Here is a 12,790-nt window from a genome sequence, read left to right as displayed (position 1 = left end):
GATTTAAATCTTTTATATAATGTTGACAATAATAGCAGAATGTATAATGACACATTCATTGTTAATGGTGGAGTATTATATTTAAAAAAAAGAGAGAAATCTCCCAAAAGTAAGCTGTACTTAACCATGTTTGACAATTGGTTATGCTTTTATAAGTCATATTTTCCAAAACTTCAATAAACACTTGACTTGGATTTATATGCTGTCTTATTAATTACATTCTTTAGAATGAAAATTGAATGAAGAGCTTATGTGTTTACTTATTTCATAGAATCCTGAAACAATATGAGGAAAATAAATAAATAATGGTTAAGGTGTAATATTAACTGATTGGCAAATTATGCAAAAAATAACAAAAAATTATTACAATAAATTATGCTACCTAGACTAATATACCTCAGTCCTATGGCCTTTTATGGTACTTATGGACATAACGGGGGAAATTGCAGAGTCACTTTGGTTATTTGGCAGACCAAATAACCCCTCGACTCTGCGTTGTGTTTATTTAAGGAAGACAAGGAGTTTCTGGACGATTGGACATTTTATTTCCTGCGTGGGAACATAACAGGTTTGCATCAGTGCAATCGGTTCAGCTTCGCACAGCACACTCTGATGTAGCTTTCACAGACTGGAAATTGCACTACCTAAAAAAAAATGTCAGGAGCCGCCACTGGTCTCTGCCCTGCTGTCCTTCTCAGCAATCATTCCAAGCACTGTCGCGTGATGACAACAACACAGTTTTTTTTAATAAGTGAGAAGCACTTTGCCACCAGAAAGAAATGTTCAAAAGTGCTCCATCATGACTCAACCACGGTTTTTATTCGAATCTTATTTTATTGTCGTCAGTATCTGCATTCTGCTCAACTGCCTTGTGACTATGAGCTTCAGCTACACTATATTTAGAACAGCTGCAGTGTTAGCTTTTAAGCCTCATATCTCACATCTGCACAACTCAAAAGAGTGTGCATTTATTTTGGAGTAATTCGTCTACTTTCAACAGCTCCTTGATGATCACCCGCGAGCTTTACATAACTCACCCTCCAGTTGGAGCTCCTGCTGTTGGCCTCTTAAAGATGGAGACCTTTTCCCTAAACCTTAACTTACCTCAAGCACAACAGGTAAATTCATTAGACTCTCCCACAAAAATGTTACTCGAAAATGTATGTGAAAGTAGAGAATAATGCTGATAATGGTGATTGTTGGACCCTGAGCCCTGGTTGCAGCTGATTAACCCTCTGACAGCACCCATTTTACAGGAAGAGACAAGATGACAAAGGAAAGACAAAAAAAAAGACAAAGCTGATGTTTTATTCTGAAGACTACAAAGCTCAAAACAACCAAGCTTCCAAGTCATGATACCCATGTGTGACGCGCGGTCAAAGAGCAGGAAATCTTAATGACAAAAGTTAGATTATCCATTCCCATTAAGAAAACGCTTGAAAGACAGTTTCTGCTTCATCATAGCGATACAAAAACAACACACTACGAAGATACACGGTGTGAGCTCTCTTTTTCTTTTTTTTCTTTTGGCAAAATCCACACCCTCAGTCAGAGGGAACGGCCCCTTTAGCTCTGGCACACTAAACGTATGCTTCGGGCTATTTCAAGTAACCAAGATCAACGTTACGCCCTGTTCATTGTAAAACTGAGGAAACTGACACAGAAGAGCTGCATAAAAGCAACGAAGAGCTTCGCGTTGACAATGAGTACAGCACACGTTTAAAAAAAAAAAAAAACACTGAATTACAGCCACTGAAAATGACAAACATGTGTACATCCCTGAAATAAACAGCAAGCCCAAACTGCATGGATCTAAGATGAAATTCTGCGAGCTAATATGTGTTCAGCACAGTGCTAAGCTTCACGCTGTCAGGCTTATTGTCATTGCAACGATCGTTCACACTGAAATCCATCATAGCATCATCTCTCTCGTGTTGCCTCTTGCAATCTCCCACCAAAAAAAAACAAAACATTTCTTAACTACTTAATCTATGAGAATATAGATTAATCTATATCGAAAAAATCTGATGGCTTACAAATCTCCGGACATTTCATCTGGTTTAACATAATACTCGTGTGTTCATGGTGGTTGGATTATGGTGGGATAGCTGCAGCTACATGTACACTATTATAAAGGTTGTTTTTTTTTTTAACAGGGAACGCCTTTTGGCAACTCGGTGAAATAATTCAAGACTGACTTTTTTTCCCTGTACACGACCAGTAAATATTTACAGCACAATTGTTCACCTGTGATCACAGCTTGGGCAAAGTCTCAGCTTCCTCTGTCACCGGGCTGCAATCACCACACACACAGAGTCATTTGACATCAACCGCAAACCGTCCTCGCAATGAAAGGCCCGGGTAGAGAAGAGGTAACACGCCAAGAGCGGTTAAAATTCATAATCCTCTTCAGCCATGTCAATCGCCCAGGCGAACTTCTCTCTCTGGGTTTTGTTGTAGATCTTCTCGATAGGAATGTCCCACTTCTTGCACCTGGACGGGAGGAAAGACGGAATATGGTTCAGGGCAAAAAAATGTGACTGAGAGAAAGTGAAGACGGAGCAGAACAGGACATCCCTCTGGCTTGTGAGCGCTCACAGGTTACCATGGCGAGGTTAGTTTGTAGCCTGTAACACCCGTGCGGGGAAAACCGATTTAAAAAAAAAAGAAAAGCGTATGCTTTTTTTAATGCTCACTTAGTGGTGGAATTGCAGCCACTTTCCCAGGAAATGAAAAGATAACACTGCTGTCAGATATTCGTGATATCTCCAACTTGGTCAAAGAACCAAAGACCGCCGACACTTCAAACGCGATGAGCCGTTCTGTTAATGTATGTTAGCGCTGAGGCTTTGATCTGGTGCTGATCCTGGACATTTTTAAGGGTGATTTCTAACATAAGACGAGAGCTCTAAAACAATAGTACTTTGGATCTTCCAGTCATTTTTGCTATAAGCTAAGCACAGGAAAACTGCAGACTAACACAGCCACTTATGTAAGGCTACAAAACATAGAAATCATTTTCATACATCATGTTCAAGCAGTTCTTATACTTGTTAAGATATTCTCATCGTTGAAGAAACTCAGTTGAATGTTTCAAAGACTTTTCCCGACTTGTAGATACCTGGTTACTGGGAGTCTGAAAATAACAGATACCAGTGTAAAGCTTGTTAAACTAATTTCTGTCTCATTTGAATCTTTTTCGACCGCTTCACTGAGAAACGTGGATCACCGGCTGCTTGCAGGGATGCAGATCGTTTACTTCCAGTACAGTTTGAACTGGTTGGCAGTCTGTGTTTTCATCTCTTTTGCCTGTGCTCTCATACATACTTCGCTGTAGGCTGGGTTCCCGTGCACCATCCAGTTTGATGGAACCCCATCCTTCACACCAAACAACCAGGGAAAGCACTGAGCATTCCTGGTTTAATTTTGTTTAAGGATGAACTTCTCATGAATAGCTGTGGGGGGGGTTGAATAGGGAGGGCCGTCCCCATCTCTGAGGCATGGAACTGTATTAAGCCACAGACAGCTCCTCACCGACTTCCCACATGGAGGAAGGAGTGCTGTTTGGGGACGCTCCCTAGCTTACAGAAACAAACCCCATTGTTTCTTGTGCTCACACACTTTTCTTCCTCCTATTTTCCTTCTGCAGCCGTTAGCTTTTTTGCTACTGCTTCTCCTTTTCCTACAATGCAAGATCACTTCCTGCCTTTCTGTCACCGAGCTGGATATGCCCTCTGCACACCCAGCCCCGTGGAGACAGCGGGCCTGTGCAACAAGTAAGTGGCTTACTCACTTGATGTTACAGCTTTTTAAACCACATTTAAAACTCTCATCAAATAATAGTAAGCAGTTAATAAACCCAAATTTAAATACCAAGCAACTGAGATGCGTGGATCCAGGTAGTTGAGCTTGGAAGTGCCCAGAGCAATCTGCTTGTTCTCCTCTCTGTCTGTGGCTTGGACCTGGAGTTTCATCAGCTGCTCTTCTATCCTCTGCACAGCTTTGCGCTTCATCTCCACGGCCCTGAGAGTGAAAGGGAGACACAAAAAATCCAGAGGGGGAGGAATAAGGATACAGTCAGAGTGCAAAAAGCACAAGGAATCGTAAATACACCGAGGTGCAAAGAGGCAGGGAAGAATTTCACCGGTGGACAGAAAAAAACAGATGCCCTCAATGCCATCAACTCGTTGACACGTCTGTACGGGTAAAGGTTCTGTTGCCCTCCACCCCAACAAGGCCTGAGATAGTTAACCATGAAAGTAATAAATCAAACACTTCCCTACTGGATAGCAGCGTTTCAGGCGTTCTTACTTTTTGCTCTTTTCATCACGAGAAGTCTTGTGATCAGCCTTGGCAGCCTTCAGCTGCTTCCTGGCTGCACATAGTTGGTTTTGTTTGTCGTCAATCTGCAATCACAACAAGCACATGCCGAGCGAAGAAAATAATCTGGATGAAAATATCCCTCGAAACAGAGGGAAGGAACGGAAGGTTCGGCATACTGGCTTACCTTGGTCTGAAGATTCTGCATGGACTTTTCAAATGTCTTGGGTGGAGCTCTCTGGTGGTTACAAAGAATGGCCACTGCCCTGTTGGCTCGGTTATATGACAGGATCTTGGCTGGGACGCTGTCATCAGCTGTTGACCCAACAACCCAATATGGTAAGAGAAGATGTGTTTTTTTTTTAAAAGACTGAGATTTAAAATCACCGACTCTTATGTCAGAAGAGAGTATGAGATCTTCACAACACAAAAGCCAGCATCTACATCTTTATCTATAGTGTATGGTTGAGGAGCTAAATCATTCATAAAACCAGAATCATATACAGTCATGAGAACAGAATAATCTTGCTTTATAACTTCTTAAAGGCATCCATTTATTGTATACAATTCATTGTTTGGAATGAAGCTGCTGTTACTCACAGGAGGTTAGTACTTTGAGCTGCTGCTGCAGGGTAATTGAGGCATTGTAGGTGCGAAAAACCTTGGCTGTTAGTCCATCCATTAGTTCCTGTAAGTGCTTATTGAGAATAGAAGTCTACAGGAATAAAAAGGAGGGAAGGATGGGTAAAGGTGAGCAGAAAAAAGGAGCAATACAAAATGCCAGGACTGTCACGATGAACACTTAACAGTGAGGCCCTAAAGTCAGATTTGAAATGTTTTTTTTTTTTGCATTTCTTACATTCAGTCTGTCGAAGAGCTCGTCTTGAGGTTTCTTGTTTTCCAGAAACAACCGGAGGTTTTTAAAGACCTGATAAGGAATAAACAGAGACTCAGGGGTAACACAACCAGTTTAATTTTACTTTGCAGGCTTCAACAGTCCTCATAGGTGCACCATCACATTTCTGCCAAAAGGGGGTGTCATTTATTTATTTTCATGACTGCAGGTACAGGTGATTTATTGGTTTGAGATTGAGATTTTTTTTAGCTACTGCAATATCTAAGTGGCGACGTAGGAGGAAATGTCGTCAAGCAGAGAGTCCCCGGCCCACTCAAGGACTTGTAATTGAAAACAGCACTTTCCGTGTGTGTGTAATAGCAGGAAACAGAGCACCCTCTGAGGCAGAACTGGTGAAAGCATTCTGAATCTGATCACCTGGCTGTGCAAACATCTTCCACAATGTAACAACTTCTTGTCATTGACACAAAATTCCACATTTGTCAAAAACATACCCAACAGCACCCTCATCAAAGCAGAAATTCTCAATTTTGCTGTATCAAATATCGGCCACAATATTAGCGCCTTTCTCTCCCTTTATTTGCATGTTCCTCTCCTATTTTTCCCTCATTCTCTTTCTTACCCTCTTCTCCACTGGTATCTTGTTGTAGTAGCGGATGGAGTCTTTTCCCAGGAAGTCAAACTCCACAACATACTCCTGGTCGTCCATCTTGGGGTGCAGATTGATGTGCTCCACCCGCAGCGAGCAGCAGCCGACAGTGTCCGCTGTCTCACCTTCCTCTTTCTCATTACCCGCCCTCAGTGCCAACTACAAGGGAACCACCACACATCATGGTTATTAGGGAAACACTTCCTCTGGATTTATTCTATGAACTTAGTTTAACAGTGCAATTAATGGGGAGGGTGACACTGTTTTAGTTGTAAATTTCAGCAGTTCACTTAAGTTTCACTCTTATCTTATTCACCTTGTCTATGAAATATAGCGCCACAGCCCTCTGTCTGATCCTCATCTCTTTTGACTTCCAGTCGTCTCTATACTGAGTCCGAATGCGATCCACACACATCTTCAAACGTCGGGCTGTCTCGTATTTCTGCCAGTCCTTTTCCCCCTGCACAAACACACACGGGCGGACTGTTTAAAAAAAAAAATCCTTTTTTACCAGACTTATTTCCCTTCAAAGGAACAATGGTAAAATAGGCCGGTGAAGGCCACTCGAGGCTGAGGGTGTGAGAGGACAGGCACCTTGATTCTAGAGCTAGGGTTCAACATGATGTACTTGATGGAGCCCTGGATGTTCTCTGTCCACGATGCCAACCAGGTCACCTTATTGTCATGGCGAACCTCCTTCCATTTTGTGCCTGGAGGAGGTTTGGGGTGCTTGGAATCCCTTTAAGAAAAGAGGCAAGTTAACTAGTTAAGTTAAGTTTTGTCACGTGTTTGAAACGTGGGGGAGCTTTAACTTTGGTGCAGTGTTGTCCAACCCCATTGTAGCCGCATTCCTACCCTCGTGCCCATGAAAGAAGATTCTCCAACACGTACAAAAACTATTCTTGTCACAAGATAATTTCTTGAAAATGTTCCCCTGTGGATCAGTCCAGGGTTTACTTCATGCTGTAAACACTGCAACTATGAGACAATAGTGTCGAGATTAAGGCCAGTATGTGGAGATCAACACGTCCACCCTGGGTTGTGTAATTGTTTGTGCAGATACAGTATACTCTGACAGGAAGTGCTACCTTTGACACAGTGCCAGCAGTGTGTGTGTGTGTGTGTGTGTGTGTGTGTGTGCATCTATGCGGAATATCTGCCAAACTGTACATGCCACAGACATTCTTTTCCCTCCGTCTCTTCTTGCTGGTAACTGACCACTGCAAATTAGCCCTCTCTATCTCTCACACGCACCCCTCAGGCCTGGAATGAACGAGATAAAAAGGAACATTATTCCCTGAGTCCATAAATAACTCCTGCGATCACAACAGGATAGTTGGGAGATGGAAGGGCAGATAAAGAGAGAAGAAGTTTAACACAGTGATAGGGAGGAAAGAACAAGACAACAAACGTGAAGTATATTCTGAAACGTGACTTGCTGACTAGATGAGAGCCTCCCCTCACACTTTCTCTCATCTTATCCCTGTAATTCATTCATCAATCTCTATCATGTCATTTCTATACGTCCAGTGGTTTGACAGAGCCACCTGGTGGTATACCTCAGAACTTGTTGTAGTTTGATCACACAAGCCTATTGACAGATTTGGGGGTTTTCTTGGGTATCTGGTATGGTGTTACTCACTTGCTACAGTTGATAATAATGTCTTGGGGTCTGATGCGCCGTTTCAGCATTCCCATCTTTGGATGGTCGCCTCGCCCTCGGAAAAGGCCCGGTGGCTCGATGCGGAAGTTTCCGATCCTTTCCTTGTGGTTGTCCATGATACAGAAGCCATACTCCTGGAGGACGCGCTCATTTTCCTCTTTGATTTTCTGAAGAGTGGATGAAAATAAAGTTTAGACATTCGACAGCGTTCTGAGGGTCGGGAGAGTGTGAATGAAAAGCTACCTGTTTCTCCTGCTTTGACATCTGTTTGCGAGCCTCTGACTGAGCCTTGAAGTACTCACTCATTTCACTGAAGTTACACTTATTTAGGTCAGTGATGACCGACTTCTCCTCCGTCGTCATTTCCTAAAATATAAGAGGAGACAAATGCAGCATCCTGGTTTAAATCCTGAGAACTTAAAACTCTCTGTTGGCTCATGAGCGCTCGAATACTTTTGATGTTTTATTCTGCTCACCTTCCTCCAGTCCTTAAAGAAATTCTTTCTGAAGATGTCCTTGGTGGTGTACTCATGATCTAACATCTTGGCAAAAAATGTGGCTACCTCCTCAGCAGGAGCGCCTAGTTTCATTGGCTTTCCTAAAATAAAGCATAAAACACTAAAGTCTCCATCCAAACGTCATCAATTGCGAATTTCATTGTCATTTTCACCGAGGCTCACCATCAAAGTAAAATTTTATTTTGCTAGGCAAGGGTTCATACGGAGGAGCAAACACCGGACCCTTATGTTCAAGAAAGCGCCATTTGGAGCCATCGGTGTATCGTTCTTCCTCCCACCTGATAACCACAAACAAAAACAAAACACAACTCATCAGAGAAATGAACAGTATGATACCAGGTTCTCTGTAGGTGTTGTATGCTGCACCAGCTAACTGTTCTCAGACTGCCCAAAAGGATGTTACCACTTCCACTTCTCCTCTTCCTCTTTCTTGGCTTTCTTTCCCTCCGTTGCTTTCCTGCCTTTCGTCTTCTTTTTGTGCTTGACATCCTCAAACACAACGAAGACAACAGAATAAACCAATGTGGTACGAAGTCACGTCTAACCCCGAAAAAACACAACAAAGCATTTACAACAGAAATGCACAGACGCCTTATCGTACCTCATCATCTTCGTCTTCTTCATACTCGTGTTTCCTCTTTTTGGCCTTTTTGTCGTGTTCGAGCTTGACCTTCTTGGGCTTGTATTCAAATCTGTCGACAATTTTTTTTTTTTTTAAATTACAGAGAACCAAACCTTTACTGCAACTACTGGAATTTCCATTAGAATGACACCTACTCTTCATCAGCAGACTCCCGTTTGGAAGGCTTGCTGTGTTGGGGAGACGGGTAGAAGCCGTTGTCTTCTTCAGGCTCGCTCTTGACGGCAGCGGGACTCGTCTCTCTGAGTCCCACATTGAGACAAGGCAAGCGATAGTCCATTAATGATAACCAAGCAACAGCCGAACTGGTTGTAATTTTGCTCCATAAAGGACATATTGTTCGAGCGATGCTGCTTTCACCTTTATTTTGCCATTAGCTGCAAAAAAAAAAGCTACAGCATTTACCTTGCATATCCATTTTCCCTCTCTCTTCTCAGCTTATCTGAACTGGATGACTGAATCTGTGGAAAATAGAGAAAAACACAGCCGATCATTAAAATGTCCATCAGCTGCTTTGACACCTTTAGACTATCTCAACCGTAAATCGTGGACAGAGTGAATAGAAAGCTGGAGGGGGAATATGGGCAATTAGTAGTTTTTATATCGTGTTTGCTAATGAGGTAAATCTATTCAACTTCTGAAAAGGTATCAGTAAACACGAGCACTATGTCTGGACAACAAAAGTTATTTCATAAGAATGAGAATAAAAGGTCTCGGTGTTTATGGAACAAATTACTAATTGAGTCGTGATGGCAAAACAAAACAAAATCTGTTTTGAAAAACACTCCAGAGTGACTGATTACAAACCTTGTCCTCTCTCCTCTTCTCTTTGTCCTTGTCTTTCTCTTTGTGTTTTTCTTTGTGCTTGTCTGAGCTGCCGTTGCTGTGCTTCAGCTTCTCCTTGTCTTTGTGTTTCTTCTCAGCGTGCTCCTTATATTCGCTGAAGCCACAGAGATCGAGTGCAAGATGTCAGACGCAGTGCGGGCACAAAAGGATGTCATCGACAAAGAACCAACCACCAGCAACTGACCTTTTTTTCTATCATCTTTAACATACAATGGCAGCATCCCGAATGGTAATGGCCAAAGTTACGGCTCTGCAATTATACTGAGGATCGCAACAAATTTCTACCAGAGAAAGGGAAAATAGTAAACGTTCCATAAGGCTCAAATTACAAAAGCTCCACAGGTGTAATTTCTATGAGTGGATTTGAAGGGCGTCTTTCTGATGAATGTTTACTGTAACATGGCAGGTTTCCCTACGTTTCAATCAAATCAGCTTTTTCCTCTGTGCCGTGTTTGTTGAAACTCTTGCTTCTTCACTATGACTCAAACAGGGAGTAACTCATTCAGCAATGATTAAAACAGCAAAAGCCACTCAGGGATACATATATGCTACGCGTCGACAATGAAAAGTGATGGTGAGGCTGTAGACTGTGACTGTACTACATCAGCAATGATCCCAGCGATGTCTTATATTCATACCTGTTGCTGTGCTTGAATTTCTCTCGCTCCTTGTCTTTCCTGTGATCTTTGTGTCTCTGTTCCTTGTCTTTGTGCTTGTCTTTATGTTTGTGAGAGTCTGCAATGCAATGGAGAGATTTGTTTTGTGTGGGAACATGAGGAAAAAAAATAAAGTCAGATCGCAATGCAGGTGGATCATTGGAGAGTATAGATCTACTATATCTGTCTCTCGATTAAATTTGAATGACATTTTAAGGTCACGTTCTGTAAGCGCTTTAATGAGACTGCACATTTCAGTTTGGTGAAATGGTGTTCAAAGCCAGGGATACAAAGTCTCCCTTTTTCTTTCTTACACAGAAAAAACGCCTGTCAGCTTTGTAAAGAGGGCGACTGGATGACAGATCTCCGTGAGAGCAAAATGCAACAGAGATGGACTTAAAACAAGCAACTTAACAGAGCTACACACAGGTGACATCACGTACTACCAGTTCGGACAGAAACAAAAAGAATACAAACATTCCAAACTAAAAGCTGCGCCATGTAAACATAAATAGACGAGTCATAACTGAGTCTTTACGGCTGATAAATCAAAAGGCAGCATTTCACTCTGGTAGTTAGTGAAGGTGGAGATAGTTTCATTACATCTTTCGGCAATGTAATCTATCACAGGCCAGGCTATTTCGTGCAGCTTGTCTTGCCTCCGTGTAAGATTACTCTGTGAGGAAAATGACTGCTGGAACAGCCAAAATGAATGCAGTGAGGTAAAGCACGCTAGATTCCCCACTGAATTGTTGGCTAGAGCGGAAGTCCCTCTAATTTAGAGCCACAAGGAACAACTGGAGCAAATCTACTGATATGCATGACTTTTACACTAAACATAAAACGTAGCCTATCATGTAGCTTAGTTACAGGTGTCCAGTGGAAGGCCATCAGTACAGCCATCAAGCAAAACACCACACCAATGCCATTTGCAAGCAAATTTATTTGATCTTTTGTCATGGCCTTGAAATATTCCTTGAGATTCTTCGCTTTGAAATATCAAAGCAGCTTTATGTTGCTTTGTGTTTTAATTGTAAATAAGGGGGAATCTGCATGAAATATGAAATAGCTCTCATATACCCTAAAATGTTTCCTCAGAGAAATCCATCCTGAGGCAGACCTGGATTCGTCTGATCCTCACCTTAAGGCTTCATGTTGTCATGGGAATGTAATAACGTTATTATCTGCAATTTGAACATTACATCCCAGCTTTATAACTGGATATATATATATATATATATATGTATATCCCAGTTATAAAGCAGATCAATTACCACGCAAATCTCGGCTTTCCCTTAAATTAGGTAGCAAAACGAGCCCTCATGAAAAAAGAAAAGTGCTGACAACTTTCCAAGTTTAACGGACGCTCTTGCAGAGGCTTTAATTGGATCAAAAAATGACAACACAAGGCACTTGCGCTCAATAATGTTGTGCAACTTTCTAATGCGTGATGTAAAGTTTTTAAACTCGTGTGCATTCCACGCAGGCACTGCGGATAAAGGTCTGTTTAAAAGAGATGGAGGCAGAGCGCAAGCGGTGGTGAGATACGGGCAGTAACAGGCGATAAAGACCCAGCTCAAGCCTCCATATCACGGCGGACAGTTGGCTCAGTGAGCGGCGCCCTGGATGCTACACACCGAAAAAGAAAATGGCGCAGAGACTAAGTCCTCAGCCCCAATTTGGCCACTTTCAGCTCCAAAATTCACAATAACGGCAGGCAAACATTGCCAAAATAAAGCATGAACACTGAAGCCGAATCCAAACTCTTTCAGAATACCCAATTACTTTAACAAAGCGAGAGCGTCAAGTGAACGTTTCAGACCATCTTTTTGAACAATAGCCGCAAGAGAGTGGAGAAGGGACTTAGTCTCTGGGACGCCATTTCTGTCCTTTAAAAACTAACAGTAGACAGGTAGACATGATTACGACTAAAATAGGAAAATATGAATAAAAATCCTCGTCAAAGGACCTACCGCTTCCTTTAGATCCACAGTTGACCTGGAAATTGGGAGAAAAAATGTTTTTAACATTTCAGTTTCAAAGATGCCGGTAGCTCGGTTGTTCAAGTTTCAATTGACATACAACTGTACCCTGTAAATACGTTATTATTTTTTTGGGGAAAACAAAGTACTTAAATAATTCTCCCTAAAACTACAAGAAAAGCCTAACTTCCAATGCTAACTGGCATTTCTTTACTGTTATTTCATATCCAAACGGTTATTACAAGGGCTGCCAGTTGTTGCGAAGAAATTGATGCACACCATTTAATAAACAATGACTATTGACCACGAGCTACCTGAGACTCTCCACGTCCATGATCTCCACTCATGGTCCGGTTGTTTTTGTGTGTGAATCAGGCAAAGTTATCACAGTATACGACTGTTTAAGATGCAACTGCCAAAGGATGCGAGGTTATGGGAACCCTCACTGACAGCCTGGAATGGAGTGCGAACGTTCATCGACTGCGCATGCTCCCCAATGTAACGCTCTGCGAGGTCCTCATATGAACCAGCATCAAGATGTAATTTATTAAATTAGTCGGATAATATTTTTGCCTCAGATATGTCAGTGTTAAGATGTGCAGATCTCCTTACAGTAGATGGAGGCCATGTTTCAAGCTTCAACTAAACATATACATTTAA

At 42.0% G+C, this 12,790-nt stretch overlaps 1 protein-coding gene across 1 annotated transcript; it reads right to left on the bottom strand.

Moving 5' to 3' along the window:
- Positions 1–1,287: 1,287 nt before the first annotated feature.
- top1b (DNA topoisomerase Ib) lies at positions 1,288–12,588 on the bottom strand. The gene is made up of 21 exons (XM_075476903.1): positions 12,445–12,588; positions 12,122–12,146; positions 10,131–10,227; positions 9,454–9,586; positions 9,052–9,107; positions 8,784–8,888; positions 8,608–8,698; positions 8,410–8,495; positions 8,169–8,284; positions 7,965–8,086; positions 7,732–7,854; positions 7,468–7,655; positions 6,420–6,564; positions 6,142–6,285; positions 5,799–5,984; positions 5,180–5,248; positions 4,921–5,035; positions 4,508–4,635; positions 4,312–4,406; positions 3,874–4,023; positions 1,288–2,493 (listed from the first exon to the last, which is right to left on the bottom strand). The coding sequence occupies exons 1-21, from the start codon at positions 12,475–12,477 to the stop codon at positions 2,391–2,393; spliced, it is 2,310 nt and encodes a 769-aa protein (XP_075333018.1). The 5' UTR covers positions 12,478–12,588; the 3' UTR covers positions 1,288–2,390.
- Between the last annotated feature and the right edge of the window lie 202 nt (positions 12,589–12,790).

This window comes from Odontesthes bonariensis, chromosome 10 (assembly GCF_027942865.1).
Source record: "Odontesthes bonariensis isolate fOdoBon6 chromosome 10, fOdoBon6.hap1, whole genome shotgun sequence".
NCBI lineage: Eukaryota > Metazoa > Chordata > Actinopteri > Atheriniformes > Atherinopsidae > Odontesthes > Odontesthes bonariensis.
This window is presented reverse-complemented; position numbering and strand designations above follow the sequence as displayed.